This window comes from Sinohyriopsis cumingii, chromosome 17 (assembly GCF_028554795.1).
Source record: "Sinohyriopsis cumingii isolate HCF-2022 chromosome 17, ASM2855479v2, whole genome shotgun sequence".
NCBI lineage: Eukaryota > Metazoa > Mollusca > Bivalvia > Unionida > Unionidae > Sinohyriopsis > Sinohyriopsis cumingii.
This window is the reverse complement of record NC_142977.1, coordinates 33,690,322-33,714,305: the sequence shown is the minus strand read 5'-3', so window position 1 is coordinate 33,714,305 and position 23,984 is coordinate 33,690,322. Positions and strand designations below refer to the sequence as shown.

The window sequence follows — 23,984 nt, the reverse complement described above, 5'->3', positions numbered from 1 at the left end:
GTCTCATTGGAGCATTTCATTGTCAATACAAAAACTACTAATGTCTCATTGGAGCATTTCATTGTCAATAAAAAATCTTTGAACATGGCCATCATATATGTTTCTGAAAATACAGTGTTTCACAAGTTTGTGTGATTAACCAAAATTAATTACTTGGATTAGATTGGAATCTAGGTGAAAGAATGTTCGAAGTTTTGCTTCTTTGTGTACATTTTCAATGGATTTACTATTATGGATAAAATGAGATTGGCTGTTGAGTACATGTACTATAACTTTTAATGCTGTTCAGTTCCCAATTTTTGGGCAATGTGGCTAGACAAGAAAGCTTGCCAGCGGCTTCTCGTGGGTCGGGGGTTCCTCCCGGGGTTTTTATAGGTTCTTCATCCACCAGTTATACTGGCTGCCATGTATAGTCTATCTTGTGCTGAAAAATGGTGTTCTACCCCATAACAACAATAACATCTTATACAGGATATGTATGCACTAATGCAAAGTTCTCTGCAAAAATTAATATCAAATATATAATCATTGTTTTTCTATGTATTTCTCATTTAATATGCATTAATTTAAGTTGGTAAGCGAGTCCATGAAGCCTATAGTTTTGTGTCCCCAAATCCACCCTACCACACCCCACCCACCATACCCCCAACATCTTGTCTCAAACACTCAATATGTTACATAACTAAGATGGTACTTTGTGTAACAAGTTGGTAATCAGGGACCATCAAGTTATAGCCAGTTTTCAGTAACTGTTTCCTAAAGTAAATTCTAGTTTGGCATCATGCCATAATGTGTCAATCGCACACCAAGCCATTTTTTCTGCCATAACTTGTCCTTTTCTTGGTTGCATAATGCCCCCTTTTTTCATGTCCCACTAATAGAAATGGTTGCTTTTGTGCTTGACCTAAATAAGAGATATATGTATATACTCCAAACTTCATTGTGTTCACAGATTAACACTATGCAGTGATATATGTATATACTCCAAACTTCATTGTATACACAGATTAACACTATGCAGTGATATATGTATATACTCCAAACTTCATTGTGTACACAGATTAACACTATGCAGTGATATAGGTATATACTCCAAACTTCATTGTATACACAATTAACACTATGCAGTGATATAGGTATATACTCAAAACTTCATTGTGTTCACAGATTAACACTATGCAGTGATATACATGTATGTTTATACTCAAAACTTAGGTTATTCATTGTGTACACAGATTAACACTATGCAGTGATATACATGTATGTTTATACTCAAAACTTAGGTTATTCAATGTGTACACAGATTAACACTATGCAGTGATATACATGTATGTATATACTCAAAACTTAGGTTATTCATTGTGTACACAGATTAACACTATGCAGTGATGCATAAAGGATGTTGTCTTTGTTTATTTCTACTGCTTGTAGCAGTGTGTCCACTCAGTGTTTATCCCTAGTATTCTACAATGGTGCCATGTGATACTGACTTCTTTCCCCACACCATGTCATTATTTGCTTGTACCATCATTAAATATTGCAAGGCCTTTTAACCTAACAATTAACCCCTTTATTGGTTGCATGGAAATGGAAACAATTGTTTATATTCTCAAATTAATTTCAATATTTTTTATGATCATAAGCAGCATTATATCTGTACCAAAAGCTTAGACTACAACTGTTTATCAGGTCACAGCTAATTAAAACTATGCAGTCATTGCTAATTAAAACTAAGCAGTCACTGCTAATTAAAACTGTGCAGTCACTGCTTATGAAAACTGCAGTCACTGCTAATTAAAACTATGCAGTCATTGCTAATTAAAACTATGCAGTCATTGCTAATTAAAACTAAGCAGTCATTGATAATTAAAACTATGCAGCAATGCTTACTAGAAATGAACTGCTCGCAGCACTGTGTACACTGATGGGTTGTTTTTACATGCAGATAAGTAGATCTGATTAAAGGGATTATTTTTTCCAACATGAATTATCTTTGCAAGCCAATTGCCAGGTATGGTAAATTTTGTTTATTCAGATGAAATGGTGACTTTTTTCAACTCATCCAATAATAATGTGGTATAGCTTTAGATTTCATCAGACCCCATGAGAAAGAACGTTGATCTCAAATGTTTGTCACAGGTTCTGATTACTGTCAGTTAGTAATTGAACTACATTTATGTAGTTTATTGCCCAGATTAGAGATAAATATCAAATAGGAAATCTTTAATGCCATTTTAGGAGCAGAGAAAGGACAAAACTGAAAGATACACTAAATGCTACCATAACTGGTTTTAGAATTCTTTTTGAAAGGTACATCTGAGGAACAAGTAAATACTGATATTCTGCCTTAAATAAATTAAATATACATCTCATTTACTGAATTTAAGAATGCATGATATAAGAAGAATAAATGTAAAGTTTGGTAAAATTAAGAAATTTATTTTCATCTCACCTAGTGTCACTGTAATTACTGATTTTATCCTGCAACTTTCTGGTTGGAATACAATTTGAAAAATAGGACTTTTTTCCTGTTATGAGATATGAGATATGCATTTAAAGTGCCCTTTTCGAATTCAAGATGCCCTTTTTAAACTAAATTTTTGAGTTTAAAGTGTCCTTTTTATAGTTTAAAGTGCCCTTTTTATAGTTTAAAGTGCCCTTTTTAGAGGATAATCACCATACCCTTTTTGACTTGATGGATGCACAATCACTATTTTTGTAAGCAAAGATGTGGTGTCAATTTAGTCATAGGACTGAAGCCATCATTAGCTAATGCTAATTGAATCATCAACTGCATATTCATGTTTTGAACTCTTTTTGGTGTATTCACTGACGACGCATTTCTTTTTATTCTTGTGAATGTAAACAATTGTTAAAATATACCCAATTTAAGAATCAAAACAAAATTTTACTTATAAAATCTATTTTCCATACATTCTTATTTCTGATCATTTCAACAGAAACATTACTGAATTAAGGAACAGATGAAGTGATGAACGAATGAAGAAACCAGCAAATATTTAATTATTTTTACACAATTTGAATATTAAATTTAGCAGATAAATAAAACTGATTAAATAAAATCAAGTGCATAAATGGATAAAAATATAAAAGGTTCAAAAAATGAATTAGTGAGTGAAGTATTAAAAAAATGGAACAAAAAACTTAAATGCTTGCTGTTGCTATTATCACATCAGCCAGAAAATTAAAACAAATTGCAAAATATTAACAAACAAAATTGTTTATACAGGTAAACTGATGTAAAACACAAGTGAATTACACTGGAAGTACACAAGTAAGTGAACTCCTTGCCATACAAGTAATTGGGACAGCACTAATTCACAAGGGGTTTAATTTATTGTCATACAGGTAAACAGAATTGCATTAGAAATTCAGTAGGGAGTTAACTCCCTGCCATACAGGTAAACCGAATTGCACAAGAAATTAACTAGGGAATCAACTCCTTGCCATACAGGTAAACTGAATTGCAACATAAATTCATTTGGGCATAAACACCTTGCCACACAGGTAAACTGCAGAAATGTGCTAGACGTTCACCAGGGAGTCAACTCCTGCCCATAGAGATAAATTGAACTGAACTAGAAATTCACTAAAGAGTTAATTCATGGCCATACAGGTATATAGGGGGTTTCACAGTTAGTATCTCCCCTTGAAAACACCAGACGGCATATCAGTGCAACTCACTTCCGGATAGTTCAATCAATTAAGATGGCAGATGTAGATCAATAAAATGTGACAGACCGATCACATTATTCAAGCAGGATTGATATCTCACTATCTTAAAAAGAAATTCTATCATTATTTGATCAATTGTTTTTACATCTTTTATTTTTTATCACTAACTTGCACTGCTCCCAGCTTTCAAATAAATATTATCTGCCCATTTCAGAACTTCATTATCTTTCCACTACTACCTTATGCTCTAGTTTGTATTATCTGATTGTACGAAAGTGTATCACTGCGTAAAAAGTTCTTGCAATTTATCTCGCTTGAAGAATAATGAAAATATGTTTATTTTGTACAGATTCAATCATAGCAGTTAATAGAGGTTGAATGACAACGAGAAAAAAATTCTATCTTCTTAAGGGTTTTTTTTATTATTGATTTAGACTGTTGCTTTTCTATTAATGTTCATTATATTTTTCATGAAATAACTTGAGTTTTTTTCAAAATGCACAAATGCCAACCACTCTTGAACACCAAGGCATATGTACGAGTCTGCTTGATGATTATTTTAATTTTATTTCCTTGAACGGTTGGAAATTTTAGAGTATACAATTTGGAGAAATATCGATGTTAGACACACTATGCATGTATAAGACATTTGTGGCTCTCACCTGTCTGTATGTCTGTCTTCTTTCATCTGGTGCATGGGTATGTATATCATCGAATGAATGTATGTTAGCATACATATATTACATAGACATACTTCTGGTGAAAAGCAAGTATAAAATGATGCTAAGTTAGAAAAAGTGACTGATAGATAAAGACAACAAATATGAATATTTGTGAGTATCCATTTATTATTGACTTGTAGAGCATGTTCTTACAAGCAGTCTCTTTTTTAAATCACACTGTTTGCAATTTTACATCGGTCACGTGGATCAATATTGATTTAAAAGGTAAACCAAAGTAATATGACGGAATCTGTGAAATAATTGGATCTTTAAAACTTACATATTTGATGCAAGGAAAGTTAAACATAATTAAACTACTTTTAAGAAGGCTGTTCTAGATGAATTTGCTGGTGGCAATCAGAAATGGTGTCTAAAGACCCCAGCAAGTTTGAGAGTTATTATGTGTCAGCATAAGCAAAGAAAAATCATGCTGAAAGTTATTGCATGTACCGTCTGATATCTGATGTTTCAAAAGTCAAAATGAAAATGGAACTACACCCAAATGTGAATAAATATTTCGTCTGCATTAATTACACTCATTTATCGTTATGATAGCTAATGTAATTATTTCTTTGTTAAGTTCCTCTGAATCCATTTAAATACTGTGTTCCATTTTTTTTTTTAAATTAAAAAAATTCTGGTTTAAAATATTCAGCATTACAAATCAGCTGACTATCGAATTTGTGTTATAATTTTCTTATCGAACTTGTGTTATAACTTTCTTAATGCATGTTATAAATGAACTATTAACCTTGCGAAAATAACTGAGAAAGAAGGATATATCAACATATGAAAAATGCAAATTGTTGAGATTGTTTTTGTTAAAGTTATATAACCAAAAATGTGCATTAAATGTTTAAAATCGGACAGCATAGTGAAATGTTCCTAAAAAATGTATCTGAAATTATGGATAATGAATTTATATTATCAGGTATGGACAGTGTATTTAATTTAATTATTTAATATCATTTAAGTATGGAAAGTAAATAATATTTAATTATCTGATATACTGTAAGTATGGACACTGAATCTAATTATCTGATTTAATGTCTTTCATTATTATGCTAGTATGCAATAAATATGTTTGGCATATATAATTGATTCATTGGTTTAACCATAATGATCTGTTGTAGTACAGCTAAGATACCTTCCTTTGTTGACTATGTTTCGCTAACCAAGTGTAGAGCGGTGAACTATCCGGAACTGGAAATTTCTTGTGGGCATGTGCGTTGGAGCTAAGGGAGGTAATTTTAGGCACTATGATCAGTAACTCTGTTGTAACTGTGAAACCCCCTATTGAACTGCACTAGAAGATCACCAGGGAGTTAATTCCTTGTCCTACAGGTAAATGGAACTGTACTTTAAGTTCACAAGGGAGATGACTCCTGATGAGTGTAAAACTTGGTCTTAGCCACACACACACAACTTCACTGAATGAAAGATTTTACATATTTTTAAAATTACAAAGAATTGATCTAACCTTACATATGAATGACCTAAAACTTTGAACTGAGATGACAAATATCTGTATGTACATCACCACAACCTAAACCTTTGTAATACAATGACCAGTATATGTCTGTACATACCCATGACCTAAACCTTTGTAATACAATGACCAGTATATGTCTGTACATACCCATGACCTAAACCTTTGTAATACAATGACCAGTATATGTCTGTACATATCCATGACCTAAACCTTTGTAATACAATGACAAGTATATGTCTGTACATACCCAGGTCTATTTTTTCCCCAATAAAATTTTGGTCTTTCAAAACTAATAGTGTTTTCTTCCCAGGTGGACTGGGCTGTATGAAAAGAAAAGGAAAAACAGTGTCTTGTAGAGCATATATTCCAAGTCTTTGGTGCATTTAATATATATTAAGTTGTATTTATGCAAATAATCTAGATAATTTAAACATTTGCATGTGATCATGGAGTGAGGCAAATCATTTTGATTAGACATGTGTCATACATAATTGATTATTGTAGATATTTACTGGTAGTCAAGTGTCATACATAATTGATTATTGTAGATATTTACTGGTAGTCAAGTGTCAATCATAACTGATTATTGTAGATATTTACTGGTAGTCAAGTGTCAATCATAACTGAATATTGTAGATACTTACTGGTAGTCAAGTGTCATACATAATTGATTATTGTAGATATTTACTGCATTGTTTGACTCAAACAGATAGGATCAGGCAAAAGGCACATTGCAAAAGAGTACACATTCCACAAACATAGAGACAGACATTAAATTTACCATACATATTTTACTTGTATACATTCAGTCCATAAACAATTTTGAAATATCAAATCATAAATTTTAAGTAACAATTTTAACTGTACGGCCCATAGAATGGCATTGTGTATCAGTAACCACTAAGTGTTGACAATAATGATCTTATTGGTGTGGTCCGTCTCAGAATTAACATCATCTGACAGACCCCCTAGTTCCGAATAGTTAAAAGGATTTTATGTCTGGTTGTTTTCCCCACAATATGTAAGATTATGTTGTATTGCAATTATGAAGAATTTCATTTTTAATAATTTTGATTCTAGGGTTTGTACACCGTCCTATTCTAGTGTATAGATTCTCCTCAGCCCTGGCTGTTCTTGGAGTTTATTTAATATACAGTGATCCTTGCCAGGGATCAGTAGTGTTCTGTGTGTGGTATGTGTATGTGCTATTTGTGTGTATGTTATCCTGTTTAGTTGTAAGGACTGGCTATATATGGATCAGATTGTAAGGGTTGTCAATGATTTATTGGTTCATTTGTAACTCTGGAAGTTCAGTTGTGACGAAGTTGACATCTGTACCATTCTTCCCAGTTTATAGAACCTTTTTGTACTTTAATGTGTATGCTTTTGTAAGATAGAGATAGATAGAGGAAAGATTGGTAGAATTAATATGTTGGATATATGTATTTGCAATTGTATTTTTGCGTGTATGTATGTATGCATAATTTACAGTGTTTCTATGTTCATAATTTTCTAAATTGTTCATTGTTTGTATGTCTATTCATTGATACACAATAATAATGATGGCATGGAGGACTGAACTTATACTAATTTACATAATATCAAATAGAAGATCATAACACCTGGATATATTGCTATTCATGGTCAAAAACTCAGTTAAATCTTGATACTATTTATCTAAATTTTCATTTCTTTATATATAAGTTGGGAGTTTATAGTAACAAATGAAACATTATCAGGGGAATTCTTTTGGTGGTTTCCTTTTGAAAAGTATTTTCAACTATGTCAGACAGTATGCAAAAAACCAGTCATGTAAAATCAATAACCTAAATGAGTCACCTCCCTTGACATAAAAATGACACGAAAAGCCTATGAATGTTTACTTTAATACTAATTTTAGTATGAGTAAGATCATCAAGTTTATTATCAGTAATACAACCTATATTTGGTATAAGAGAATGGACACAATGCCAGTGACAACAAGGGATTTGAAATCTCTTTGAGTCCAAATAAACTGTATGGCGTAATAAAATTTTCAAATGTTCCATATTTTAGAAATTTATAAAGTTTCAAAGTAATAACTGTAATAACTGAATGAACAGCTCAAAAACCAGAATTAAGGCAGGCATAGGTCTATGGTCCATTACAGGGCATAATACCATAATATGTACAATGAATTTTAACTATCCTAAAATTCTCTTTGCAAACCAAGCTTTAAAATATGTGCTATTCAAGTTGCATGCATTATGGAATACACTGCTGTTTGCTTATTTATGGTTTTTAAATAAAGCAAAACACTTCTTTGAAATTATGTTGACCGTTGGTAAATAGACATTATTTCCATAAAAAGATGCCTCTTTATCTTGATTTACTTTTGATTAGCACTAATTTTGTAATAGACAATAATTCTCTATAAGATAACAGAAAACAAGAGATAGAAATCATCGCAAATATCTTCACTGTTGTTTCTTTCCCATCCCTGAAGTTGCAACCTGGATCTAATAATATCCTCATCCTCATGGAAAATCTCAAAATACCTTCATTGAATTGATGAGGATAAAGTTCAGGTACAAGCAAGATTCCATATTATAAATCAGTCTTTAAACTGATAACCATATTATATATTTCTTCCTAAACTGATGGAGGCAAAACATGGGTAGCAAGATTCACAGGGCAAACACAGGTAAAAAATGTTCAGGGCAAAATACAGGAGGGCAAGATTCCATATTATATATTGTTCTATAACTTGGTGAGGACAAAACACAGGTGGCAAGATTCCACATTATATATCCCTCTTTAAATTGATGAAGCATACCACATGTAATAATACGCTTAGAGCAAAGCACATATTGCTAAATTCACAGGCAAACACAGATAGCAAGGTTCCATATTTTATATCCTTACTTAAATTCATGAAGACAAAACACAACTAGCAAGATTCCACATTATATATCCCTCCTTAAATTCGTGAAAACAAAACACAAATAGCAAGATTCCACATTATATATCCTGACTTAATTGGTGAGACCAAAACACAGGTATCAAGGTTCCACATTATATATCCATCCTTAAATTTGTGAGGACAAAACACAGCAAGATTCCACATTATATATCCCTCCTTTAACTGGTCAAGACAAAACAAGGTAGCAATATTCCACATGATATATTTTACATTAAACATGTGATGACAAAACAGAAGGTGGCAAATTTCCATATTATATATCCCTCTTTAAATCTGTGAGAACAAAACACAGGTGGCAGGATTCCACATTATATATACTGCCTTAAACTGATGAAGCAAAACACAGCAATATTCCATATTACGTATGAATTCATTAATTGGTGAAGACAAAACACAGGAAGTAAGATTGCATATTATCTATGAATCCTGAAATAGGTGAGGACAAAACACAAGAAGTAAGATTGCATATTATCTATGAATCTTAAATTAGGTGAGGGCAAAACACGGGGAGCAAGATTCCATATTAAATTATCCTGTCTTAAATCGAAAACCACAGGTAGTAATATTCTCATGGCAAAAGAAACATGGCATAATTCTCTGGGTAAAGCATATGTAGCAAAATTCTCATGGCAAATACAGATAGCGTGATTCTAGGGCTGCAATGATATACCAGTATATTGCAGTTTGCAGCTCTGGCAATATATACTGCAAAAGAATTTTGTCAAGGTCTTGCTCTCATCCCACAAATCTTCATATTCCTCACATATTCCAATTTAATTCAAGAGTTATATTTTCTTTTTCTCCTAGGTGTACTCTTAGCATGAGACTGCAAAACATGCGATGCAAGGCACCATTATTTGAGCAAAGTTTTATTACTGGGGTGGGGGTGGCAAGTCGAGTCTGAGGGATATTTTTCCAGTGAAAAATATTAATTTATAAAATTCACTTTGCCTCAGATATTTATCTCCAGTTCATAATGACACTAAATGAACTGCACTCAAGAGTCTATGTTCATAAATATATAAATTCCTCTAAAATAATTTATTTTTGTATCCATTGCCCAGAATGTACAAATAACAAAACATGCAACATCTGCTGTGGTGAGTGATATTTTAACTTCAAAGAATAAAAAGCAAACAAAACATTAAAACAAACTGCAGTCATATATAAAAAATTTCCAAGTGAAATACATGGTCAGTCAGATCAATGTGCTTACATCACATTAACATCCTTTTCTTTTCTCCAAACATCAATTAACATTATCTCGAGTCAGTAGATATGTGTGTAGACCTGACTTTAAAAATTCTGTATTTTTTTCAAACAATGGACTTTGAAATCATTTACAAGAACAAAAAGTGTCATGTGAAATTTTTTCAGATTAAAGAAAAGGAAGATTAGTGGTGAAATCGAAGAAGGTAAGCTGATTATTTTATTGTTTTCATTAAATGTTACTGCACTGCAATACATATTGCAACATGGGTGTGGTATATCACAATATATCACAATACAGTTCTGAGCATATCACTGCCCCCCTACATTATTCCATATTTTATATAACTACTTAAATTAATTACTTAAATTAATAAAGGCAAAACACACATAGCAAGATTATCAAAGCAAATTGAGGTAGCAAGATCTCTCAGGGCTAAACACAAGTAACAAGATTCCACATTATAGATATCTCCTTAAACAGGTGAAAACAAAACACAGGTATCAAGATTCCATATTATATCCCTCCATAAACTGGTAAGAACAAAACATAAGAAGATATATTTCCTGCCTGAAATTACGAGGACAAAACACAGGTAGCATGTTTCTCTGAGCAAAACACAGGTAGCTTGTTTCTCTGAGCAAAACACAGGTAGCATGTTTCTCAGAGCAAAAGACAGGTAGCATGTTTCTCTGAGCAAAGCACAGGTAGCATGTTTCTCTGAGCAAAGCACAGGTAGCATGTTTCTCTGAGCAAAACACAGGTAGCATGTTTCTCTGAGCAAAACACAGGTAGCATGTTTCTCTGAGCAAAGCACAGGTAGCATGTTTCTCTGAGCAAAGCACAGGTAGCATGTTTCTCTGAGCAAAACACAGGTAGCATGTTTCTCTGAGCAAAACACAGGTTGCATGTTTCTGAGCTAAACACAGGTAGCATGTTTCTCTGAGCAAAACACAGGTAGCAAGATTTTATATATCTCTACTGAAATTCGTGAAGACAAAACATGGTAAGCAAGATTCCATGTTACCTACGAATTCATAAATTGGTGGGGGACAATACACAGGTAGCAAGATTCCATTTCATCTATGAAGAGTCTTTCACCCCCACCTCCTACTGCCTTCCAGGATCCAAATCCTTTGTTAACTGTCATCTACTCTTAATTATGAAACATCACACCGAAATGTGAACACCCTCCCTTGATTAGTGTAGACAGTTCCAAAATAAAAACCATTAACCTGTTTGACTGAATGCATGATCTCAAAAAATGTTATTTTTGTACAAGAGGTACCATGGAAACCAACCCTAAGTGATATAAACTACCTCTATACAATACTAAGATTTTTTTTCTTCTTAACAATTATACATTTTCTAAATTTTACTTAGCAAACTATTAAGAGACTGGTAAAGTCATTGTTAACACTGAAATACAAGTGCACTACTGTAAATACAATTTCTATGAAACCAATTAGTAATTTTAGTAATTGAAGTTTTTATTACTGTTATGTATTTTTCTCTAAATTTGTGATAATTACCTTTTGATATCTTCCACAAAAACATCCCTTCAGGTCAAACCTGTCCTGGATCCTGGTTTGTGGGTAGAAGGCACTCTGCATCACCAGTATGTATTTCTGAAATATTAAGAACATGGCCATCATCATCATCATCATCATCTTATTATTATTCATCTTTGTTTCTCTTCCTCTTTATATCTCTTTAATTATCATGGTCTTTGCAATGATCATCATCTTTTTTGTAATCACCCAACCACCAATACAAGCAGTTCCTTCAACACTACTCTCTTCAAAATTTCATCATCATTATTGTCATTGACCTATTTATTATCATCATTTCCATTTACTTATAATGACATTATCATCATTGACCTGTTTATTATCATCCTTTCCATTTACTTATAATGACATTATCATCACTGACCTGTTTATTATCATCCTTTGCATTTACTTACAATGACATTATCATCATTGACCTGTTTATTATCATACTTTGCATTTACTTACAATGACATTATCATCACTGACCTGTTTATTATCATCCTTTCCACTTACTTATAATGACATTATCATCACTGACCTGTTTATTATCATACTTTCCATTTACTTATAATGACATTATCATCACAGATCTGTTTATTATCATCCTTTCCACTTACTTATAATGACATTATCATCACAGATCTGTTTATTATCAGACTTTCCATTTACTTACAATGATATTATCATCATTGACCTGTTTATTATCATCCTTTCCATTTACTTACAATGACATTATCATCATTGACCTGTTTATTATCATCCTTTCCATTTACTTACAATGACATTGTCATCACTGACCTGTTTATTATCATCCTTTCCATTTACTTATAATGACATTATCATCATTGACCTGTTTATTATCATCCTTTCCATTTACTTACAATGACATTATCATCACTGACCTGTTTATTATCATCCTTTCCATTTACTTATAATGATATTATCATCACTGACCTGTTTATTATCATACTTTCCATTTACTTATAATGGCATTATCATCACAGATCTGTTTATTATCATCCTTTGCATTTACATATAATGACATTATCATCACTGACCTGTTTATTATCATACTTTCCATTTACTTATAATGACATTATCATCATTGACCTGTTTATTATCATACTTTCCATTTACTTACAATGACATTATCATCACTGACCTGTTTATTATCATACTTTCCATTTACTTATAATGGCATTATCATCACAGATCTGTTTATTATCATCCTTTGCATTTACTTATAATGACATTATCATCACTGACCTGTTTATTATCATACTTTCCATTTACTTATAATGACATTATCATCACTGACCTGTTTATTATCATACTTTCCATTTATTTACAATGACATTATCATCACAGATCTGTTTATTATCATCCTTTCCATTTACTTATAATGACATTATCATCATTGACCTGTTTATTATCATCCTTTCCATTTACTTACAATGACATTATCATCACTGACCTGTTTATTATCATCCTTTCCATTTACTTATAATGGCATTATCATCACAGACCTGTTTATTATCATCATTTCCATTTACTTATAATGACATTATCATCATTGACCTGTTTATTATCATCCTTTCCATTTACTTATAATGACATTATCATCACTAACCTGTTTATTATCATCCTTTGCATTTACTTACAATGACATTATCATCATTGACCTGTTTATTATCATACTTTGCATTTACTTACAATGACATTATCATCATTGACCTGTTTATTATCATACTTTGCATTTACTTACAATGACATTATCATCACAGATCTGTTTATTATCATACTTTCCATTTACTTACAATGATATTATCATCACTGACCTGTTTATTATCATCATTTCCATTTACTTATAATGATATTATCATCACTGACCTGTTTATTATCATACTTTCCATTTACTTATAATGACATTATCATCATTGACCTGTTTATTATCAGACTTTCCATTTACTTATAATGATATTATCATCACTGACCTGTTTATTATCATCCTTTCCACTTACTTATAATGACATTATCATCACTGACCTGTTTATTATCAGACTTTCCATTTACTTACAATGATATTATCATCATTGACCTGTTTATTATCATCCTTTCCATTTACTTACAATGACATTATCATCACTGACCTGTTTATTATCATCCTTTCCATTTACTTATAATGACATTATCATCATTGACCTGTTTATTATCATCCTTTCCATTTACTTACAATGACATTATCATCACTGACCTGTTTATTATCATCCTTTCCATTTACTTATAATGACATTATCATCATTGACCTGTTTATTATCATCCTTTCCATTTACTTACAATGACATTATCATCACTGACCTGTTTATTATCATCCTTTCCATTTACTTATAATGATATTATCATCACTGACCTGTTTATTATCATACTTTCCATTTACTTATAATGGCATTATCATCACAGATCTGTTTATTATCATCCTTTGCATTTACATATAATGACATTATCATCATTGACCTGTTTATTATCATACTTTCCATTTACTTACAATGACATTATCATCACAGATCTGTTTATTATCATACTTTCCATTTACTTACAATGACATTATCATCACTGACCTGTTTATTATCATACTTTCCATTTACTTATAATGACATTATCATCATTGACCTGTTTATTATCATACTTTCCATTTACTTACAATGACATTATCATCACTGACCTGTTTATTATCATACTTTCCATTTACTTATAATGACATTATCATCACAGATCTGTTTATTATCATCCTTTGCATTTACTTATAATGACATTATCATCACTGACCTGTTTATTATCATACTTTCCATTTACTTACAATGACATTATCATCACAGATCTGTTTATTATCATACTTTCCATTTACTTATAATGACATTATCATCACTGACCTGTTTATTATCATACTTTCCATTTATTTACAATGACATTATCATCACAGATCTGTTTATTATCATCCTTTCCATTTACTTATAATGACATTATCATCATTGACCTGTTTATTATCATCCTTTCCATTTACTTACAATGACATTATCATCACTGACCTGTTTATTATCATCCTTTCCATTTACTTATAATGATATTATCATCACTGACCTGTTTATTATCATACTTTCCATTTACTTATAATGGCATTATCATCACAGATCTGTTTATTATCATCCTTTGCATTTACTTATAATGACATTATCATCATTGACCTGTTTATTATCATACTTTCCATTTACTTACAATGACATTATCATCACAGATCTGTTTATTATCATACTTTCCATTTACTTACAATGACATTATCATCACTGACCTGTTTATTATCATACTTTCCATTTACTTATAATGACATTATCATCATTGACCTGTTTATTATCATACTTTCCATTTACTTACAATGACATTATCATCACTGACCTGTTTATTATCATACTTTCCATTTACTTATAATGGCATTATCATCACAGATCTGTTTATTATCATCCTTTGCATTTACTTATAATGATAATTATCATCACTGACCTGTTTATTATCATACTTTCCATTTACTTACAATGACATTATCATCACAGATCTGTTTATTATCATACTTTCCATTTATTTATAATGACATTATCATCACTGACCTGTTTATTATCATACTTTCCATTTACTTATAATGACATTATCATCACTGACCTGTTTATTATCATACTTTCCATTTACTTACAATGACATTATCATCATTGACCTGTTTATTATCATACTTTCCATTTATTTACAATGACATTATCATCATCAATTTGAGTGTTATCCATATCCTATCATAAGACATTAATCTTTGCTATAACTAAATCAAATTCTCCTTAACAAGATACTGTGCTCCATATTTCCTTATTCTTTCATTCTGTTTCATTGTTAACCACTTGAAAAAATGTACACGAGTCAATACATGGTGTGCTGTATATGTACGCAGGTCAATATATGGTTTGTTGTACATGTACACAGGTCAATGCATGATGTGTTGTACATGTACACAGGTCAATACATGGTGTGTTGTACATGTACACAGGTCAATACATGATGTGTTGTACATGTACACAGGTCAATACATTATGTGTTGTACATGTAGATGGGTCAATACAGGTGTGTTGTACACATATGCAGGTCAATACGTGGTGTGTTGTACATGGGTCAATACATGGTGTATTGTACAAGTACATGGGTCAATACAGGGTGTGTTGTACATGTACACAGGACAAACAGGTCAATACAGTGTGTGTTGTACATGTACACAGGTCAATACATGGTGTATTGTACAAGTATATGGGTCAATACATGGTGTATTGTACAAGTACATGGGTCAATACATGGTGTATTGTACAAGTACATGGGTCGCGTCAATACATGGTGTATTGTACAAGTACATGGGTCGCGTCAATACATGGTGTATTGTACAAGTACATGGGTCAATACATGGTGTATTGTACAAGTAAATAGGTCAATACATGGTGTATTGTACAAGTACATGGGTCAATACATGGTGTATTGTACAAGTAAATAGGTCAATACATGGTGTATTGTACAAGTACATGGGTCAATACATGGTGTATTGTACAAGTACATGGGTTAATACATGGTGTATTGTACAAGTACATGGGTCAATACATGGTGTATTGTACAAGTACATGGGTCGCGTCAATACATGGTGTAATGTACAAGTACATGGGTCGCGTCAATACATGGTGTATTGTACAAGTACATGGGTCAATACATGGTGTATTGTACAAGTAAATAGGTCAATACATGGTGTATTGTACAAGTACATGGGTCAATACATGGTGTATTGTACAAGTACATGGGTCGCGTCAATATATGGTGTAATGTACAAGTACATGGATCGCGTCAATACATGGTGTATTGTACAAGTACATGGGTCGCGTCAATACATGGTGTATTGTACAAGTAAATGGGTCGCGTCAATACATGGTGTATTGTACAAGTACATGGGTCAATACATGGTGTATTGTACAAGTACATGGGTCGCGTCAATACATGGTGTATTGTACAAGTATATGGGTCGCGTCAATACATGGTGTATTGTACAAATAAATGGGTCAATACATGGTGTATTGTACAAGTAAATAGTTCAATACATGGTGTATTGTACAAGTACATGGGTCAATACATGGTGTATTGTACAAGTAAATAGGTCAATACATGGTGTATTGTACAAGTACATGGGTCGCGTCAATACATGGTGTATTGTACAAGTAAATGGGTCGCGTCAATACATGGTGTATTGTACAAGTAGATGGGTCAATACATGGTGTATTGTACAAGTACATGGGTCAATACATGGTGTATTGTACAAGTACATGGGTCGCGTCAATACATGGTGTATTGTACAAGTACATGGGTCGCGTCAATACATGGTGTATTGTACAAGTACAAGTACATGGGTCAATACATGGTGCATTGTACAAGTACATGGGTCGCGTCAATACATGGTGTATTGTACAAGTACATGGGTCGCGTCAATACATGGTGTATTGTACAAGTACATGGGTCGCGTCAATACATGGTGTATTGTACAAGTACAAGTACATGGGTCAATACATGGTGTATTGTACAAGTACATGGGTCACGTCAATACATGGTGTATTGTACAAGTACATGGGTCGCGTCAATACATGGTGTATTGTACAAATAAATGGGTCAATACATGGTGTATTGTACAAGTAAATAGGTCAATACATGGTGTATTGTACAAGTACATGGGTCAATACATGGTGTATTGTACAAGTAAATGGGTCAATACATGGTGTATTGTACAAGTAAATAGGTCAATACATGGTGTATTATACAAGTACATGGGTCAATACATGGTGTATTGTACAAGTAAATAGGTCAATACATGGTGTATTGTACAAGTACATGGGTCAATACATGGTGTATTGTACAAGTAAATGGGTCAATACATGGTGTATTGTACAAGTACATGGGTCAATACATGGTGTATTGTACAAGTAAATAGGTCAATACATGGTGTATTGTACAAGTACATGGGTCGCGTCAATACACGGTGTATTGTACAAGTAAATGGGTCGCGTCAATACATGGTGTATTGTACAAGTACATGGGTCAATACATGGTGTATTGTACAAGTAAATGGGTCAATACATGGTGTATTGTACAAGTAAATAGGTCAATACATGGTGTATTGTACAAGTACATGGGTCAATACATGGTGTATTGTACAAGTAAATAGGTCAATACATGGTGTATTGTACAAGTACATGGGTCAATACATGGTGTATTGTACAAGTAAATGGGTCAATACATGGTGTATTGTACAAGTACATGGGTCAATACATGGTGTATTGTACAAGTAAATAGGTCAATACATGGTGTATTGTACAAGTACATGGGTCGCGTCAATACATGGTGTATTGTACAAGTAAATGGGTCAATACATGGTGTATTGTACAAGTAAATAGGTCAATACATGGTGTATTGTACAAGTACATGGGTCAATACATGGTGTATTGTACAAGTACATGGGTCAATACATGGTGTATTGTACAAGTAAATGGGTCAATACATGGTGTATTGTACAAGTAAATGGGTCAATACATGGTGTATTGTACAAGTACATGGGTCGCGTCAATACATGGTGTATTGTACAAGTAAATAGGTCAATACATGGTGTATTGTACAAGTACATGGGTCAATACATGGTGTATTGTACAAGTAAATGGGTCAATACATGGTGTATTGTACAAGTAAATGGGTCAATACATGGTGTATTGTACAAGTACATGGGTCGCGTCAATACATGGTGTATTGTACAAGTAAATGGGTCAATACATGGTGTATTGTACAAGTAAATAGGTCAATACATGGTGTATTGTACAAGTACATGGGTCAATACATGGTGTATTGTACAAGTAAATGGGTCAATACATGGTGTATTGTACAAGTAAATAGGTCAATACATGGTGTATTGTACAAGTATATGGGTCGCGTCAATACATGGTGTATTGTACAAGTAAATGGGTTGCGTCAATACATGGTGTATTGTACAAGTACATGGGTCAATACATGGTGTATTGTACAAGTAAATGGGTCAATACATGGTGTATTGTACAAGTAAATAGGTCAATACATGGTGTATTGTACAAGTATATGGGTCGCGTCAATACATGGTGTATTGTACAAGTAAATGGGTCGCGTCAATACATGGTGTATTGTACAAGTACATGGGTCAATACATGGTGTATTGTACAAGTAAATAGGTCAATACATGGTGTATTGTACAAGTACATGGGTCGCGTCAATACATGGTGTATTGCTCAGGTATGTGGGTCAATACATGGTGTGTTGTATGGTGTATTGCACAAGTCAACAGGTCAATACATGTGTTGAACATGTACATAGGTCAATACAGGGTGTCTTGTACATGTATACAGGTCAATACATGGAGTCTTGTACATGTATACAAGTCAATATATGATATGTTGTACATGTACACAAGTCAATGCATGGTGTGTTGTACATGTCAACTGGTCACTACAGGATGTGTTGTACATGTGCAAAGGTCAATACTTTACAAACCTTTCTGCTTCCTGACATTTGGATCATGTGTAATCCAACGAATTTCACCAGCAAGGAATGTGGATAGGTATGGAAGTGTTCAATATAATCTCTGTAAAAGAAAAAAGATAAGAAATAATAGAAAAGTTACAGATAAAGAAGTTCTTCTGCACTGTAGTTGATAGTTTCACAAGTTTAAGAGATTTCAATACAAGCTGAATATTGGGAATTTTCTTACACAGCAATCTCCTGATAGGAATAGTAACAGTAATAACACAGAGCATACAAAAAATACAACAGCTACAATTTTGTGACCAAGCATTTTATTTAGTCCATCTCACAACTTTATTTTTAACCCTTTTTTCTAACACTCTTCACATACTACTTCCCCAGTGTCAAATGCATAAGAATATTCTGCCCATCTATAATGCATAAATAACATCATCCTAAAGTTTGAAATCTCTAAGGTGTCTAAGGGTTGCCAAATAACAACACCCTAAAGTTTGAAATCTCTAAGGTGTCTAAGGGCTGCCAAATAACAACACCCTAAAGTTTGAAATCTCTAAGGTGTCTAAGGGCTGCCAAATAACAACACCCTAAAGTTTGAAATCTCTAAGGTGTCTAAGGGCTGCCAAACACTGCAGTCACATACAGACAGAACAGATTGTGTACAGACCAAATAGCTACTCTTCCCATCATAGTCAAGCAATCACTGGAGTGGAATTCTTCGATCTACATCAACTTTGTTGATGTTGAGAAGGTATTCGACAGCACAGACCAAGAGACACTCTGGAAACTTCTTCGCCATTCCGGCATCCCAACCAAGCTGGTGAACCTGATCAAGAACGCTTATAACGGAATGTCCTGCAGAGTCATTCATGCAGGACAGCACAAAGACTGCTTCCTAGTGCCAACTGGCATGAGGCAAAGCTGCTTGCTATCGCTGTTTCTCTTCCTTCTTGCCATCAACTCGATTATGAAGACATCCACCAAAAAGCGGAGAAATGGAATCCAGTGGACATTATGGAGTCAACTTGAGGATCTGGACTTTGCCGATGACCTATCGCTCTTGTCCCATAGTCAGCAGGAAATGCAGGACAATACCGGCATACTGGCAGCCACATTAGCACAGGTTGTCCTCAACATCCACAAAGACAAGACCAAGATCCTCAAGATCAATTATGTGACTGAACTTGCTGTACTCAACTTGTGACTGAAGAAAATCTCCCCAGTTATACAACTAATATCGCAACATATTTTTACATGCAAAACTGAGAAATGTGATCTGTCCAACAGTTTACCTGTGCAAAAAATTGTCAATGATGGACATTACCTTCAAAAGACTTACAAAGCTGCAAAACTAGACACTGTGAGGTCATGTGACCTTAACAGAGATGGCATGACCAGAAAAAAAAAGAAAATAGTGGACACTTGTAGTACACTAGACAGTGATGTAATAAGTTGGGTTTTGCCCATGTTGCACATAAAAATGTAAGGACTATCCATGATGTGACAAAGAAACACATAACAGAACTGGCACAGTTTGAAAACTGAAACAAGGTTGTCTGCAGAACAAATGAAAATGGCTGCATCCAAATCTGTACCCATTCCACTACACACCCCTATCACAAATGACAAGTGTCAACTACGAACACCATAAATACATCTAGAAGCAGTGACTTTATTACTGACTCATTAAGTTAACTTGCAGCAATAAGAAGTTAGCAGAAAAAATCTTGGGTTAGCAGTTAAAATCTTGGGTTAGCAGATAAAATCTTGGGTTAGCAGATAAAGTCTTGGGCCAATGGCACAATGAAGTTCTTAGCCATTGTGATGATGACCAAAAACAATCAGTATTGCACTTGCACTGTAGGCCCATGTTCTTCTGGGCTTCCATAAATATGACGACTTGAAAGGCCATGAAAGCACAATATTCAAAGAAAGTGGACACCTTGGTCAAGATGCGGTGCCCCAGTTTAAGTTCTGGACTAAAACGGAAACTTATGTTGAACTCATTGCAAGGACTGTTTCCAATACCTCTGGACCTTTCGGGGACCGTTATGGATTATTGGATTATCTTACCACCAGGAAGCATATTGTTCTCAGAACAGAATAAAGTCTATCATTGGAAGTTACCAAGACAATCAGTTCAACTCTTTGATTCTGACAGCTGCTGATGTTCTGTTTGATTTTGATGATATCCTGGAAGTCAGAGAAACCATTACTAAGCCAATCCTGAAACTTGCATCAGTTCAAGCACATCAAGTATGATGTCTTTAAATCTATGTTGTTTCCGTGCTTTGGTCTTTTGTACAACACGGTCACAACGGGTTAAGTTTCACAACTTTTACTGTATACACATATACTGAACCTAGTTATCTTTCTTAAGCAATATTCCTTAACACCAAAACTCTGCTGAATCCAAAAGTACACGAGAAATTGTTTGTTGTAGAACAAAGTACAGTAGAAATATTGCACCAAACAGTTAAAACAGTTACATTTGCTATGTTATGGACTGTGGAAAAGCAGTTAGTGGACTTCCAGCCAGGAAGCAAATGTAGTAAGGCACCAAGCAAAGCCAATATGGAAAGGACAGGCTTTTCATAATTGACCAACCTAGGCTGTGAAAATAATTTTGGTGACTTAATTCATAAAAATGAAGTCAGAATACACACACACACCACCATACAACTGTTTTAAAAAAAACATAATTGACCAACCTAGGCTGTGAAAATAATTTTGGTGACTTAATTCATAAAAATGAAGTCAGAATACACACACACACCACCATACAACTGTTTTAAAAGAAACAGAAAATCACTAATAAACTGGCTAACAGATATGCCATCGAATAACAGCAAAAGTATTACAAAACAGTCAAGGAAAAAGGGCAGAGTGTTGTGCATACAAAATATGAATGTTGAAAAAGAAGTTGAGATTAATCTTCTAGATTGAAGAAAAGGAGAATTCTTGAAAATGCAGAAAGATAAATGGACTCACTGAAATTGGCAATGAACCTTAAAAAGACTATGACTGCATTACAAGCAAGCTGCCAGTCATAAATGAATTCAGTGACAATGAATACACTGCCACTGCATACAAAGACACCAGTGGTATCCCACATGTGTCATGAAGTCATCAGGACCTGAATCCATCAAAAAATTCATGGCTCCCTGTATGAATCCAGGATATTTTATTTGGCTTGCATGAGAAGACATTCAGTCTGTTAACAAAAACTTTGTGTTAAATCATGGTTTCTGACCTAAATGTATAAATTCCAGCAAACAATGGCATTTCAAAGAACTTTACATACTAAGATGTGTTTCCTAAACCATGAAAACAATTTATAACTTAATTATTTCAACAGAATGGTGACATTTATTTCAAAGTAGCAAGTAAAATATAAGATTTACCAATTATTATGACAATAATTAACTTGAAATTAGATGCATAGTCCATATGATTAGTAAAGCTTTGCATTGATACATAATCACCAGCATGAATTTAAAAAAAAATTATTTGAATGGTTTTGCTCTGAACATTGTTGTATTTATTTAACACCATATATTGACATGTTTCTGTAAATTAGCATACAAAATAATACAAACAAAATTTAAATAGTGGTGGGAATTTTTTCGCAATAACTTTCCTTGTTGTAAAAGTATTTTAAACAATTGCAAGAATGAGTCCAGCATGTTCTTTTGCATAAAGTTTAAATATCTTATGAATTTATCTTTAAAATTAACAAATGATATCAATTTATGTCCAATTTCCTTTCTTTCTAGTGCCATCAATTTACTGCATGTGGCAAATATTATTAGATGGAAAAAAGTGGGCAAACTGATCAAATATTTGCAACTTTAAAGTTGAATATCTTTACTTCTAGTAGAGATCTTTCCAAAATTTAAACTGTTCTGTGCTGTCAGAGATCAGATCTATCATTTACCAAACTATTTTAAAGTAATTCAATGGAAATGAAAAATCAGTTGTGGTAGCTACTCAACACCTTATATAACATAGGACATAAAAGTATTATCTCCACTTGGTATAAATTAGTTTTGATATTAACCTACCTATGTATACAGAGTCCTCATTTATAATATGATAGACTTTAATTGCTTCCATAAATAGTGTTATAATAAGGGAAAAGTGGAACATGAAACTTTTATATAGAAACTTTGTACAGTGACAGTACTAAACTACATAAATTCTGTCAGCATGCTTTGTGAACATTAAATGGATGTGAATCATGAATTACAATGACATAACAAAAATCTGATTCAATACCTTAATATGGACTGAAAGTATTGGATACAATGTTCTCTGTCAGTTTTCAGGATGAATCTTTGATTGTTGCTGCAAAAAGAAAGGTAGTACTCTCTGTATTTTTGTCAACATACCTGTAACATTTGCTGTGTATTTTTGTCAACATACCTGTAACATTTGCTGTGTATTTCTGTCAACATAACTGTAACATTTGCTGTGTATTTCTGTCAACATACCTGTAACATTTGCTGTGTATTTTTGTCAACATACCTGTAACATTTGCTGTGTATTTCTATCAACATACCTGTAACATTTGCTGTGTATTTTTGTCAACATACCTGTAACATTTGCTGCGTATTTCTGTCAACATACCTGTAATATTTGCTTTGTATTTTTGTCAACATACCTGTAACATTTTAGCATCAGCTGAATAATGAGAATTCACTTCAAGTCATGTGTTTCTAATACATTTATT

General features: G+C 33.1%; 1 protein-coding gene across 2 annotated transcripts in view; it reads right to left on the bottom strand.

The window, feature by feature from the left end:
- Positions 1–23,984, bottom strand: part of LOC149778392 (phosphatidylinositol 4-phosphate 5-kinase-like protein 1) — a 54,401-nt gene that overhangs the window by 19,918 nt on the left and 10,499 nt on the right. For both annotated transcript variants that reach the window (XM_089939219.1, XM_089939218.1), the window contains exons 5-8: positions 23,531–23,599; positions 19,265–19,355; positions 11,615–11,710; positions 6,158–6,230 (exon numbers count right to left, since the gene is read on the bottom strand). In XM_089939219.1, coding sequence (XP_089795345.1) covers positions 6,158–6,230; positions 11,615–11,710; positions 19,265–19,355; positions 23,531–23,599 — 329 coding nt within the window. The remainder of the gene's footprint in view (positions 1–6,157; positions 6,231–11,614; positions 11,711–19,264; positions 19,356–23,530; positions 23,600–23,984) is intronic.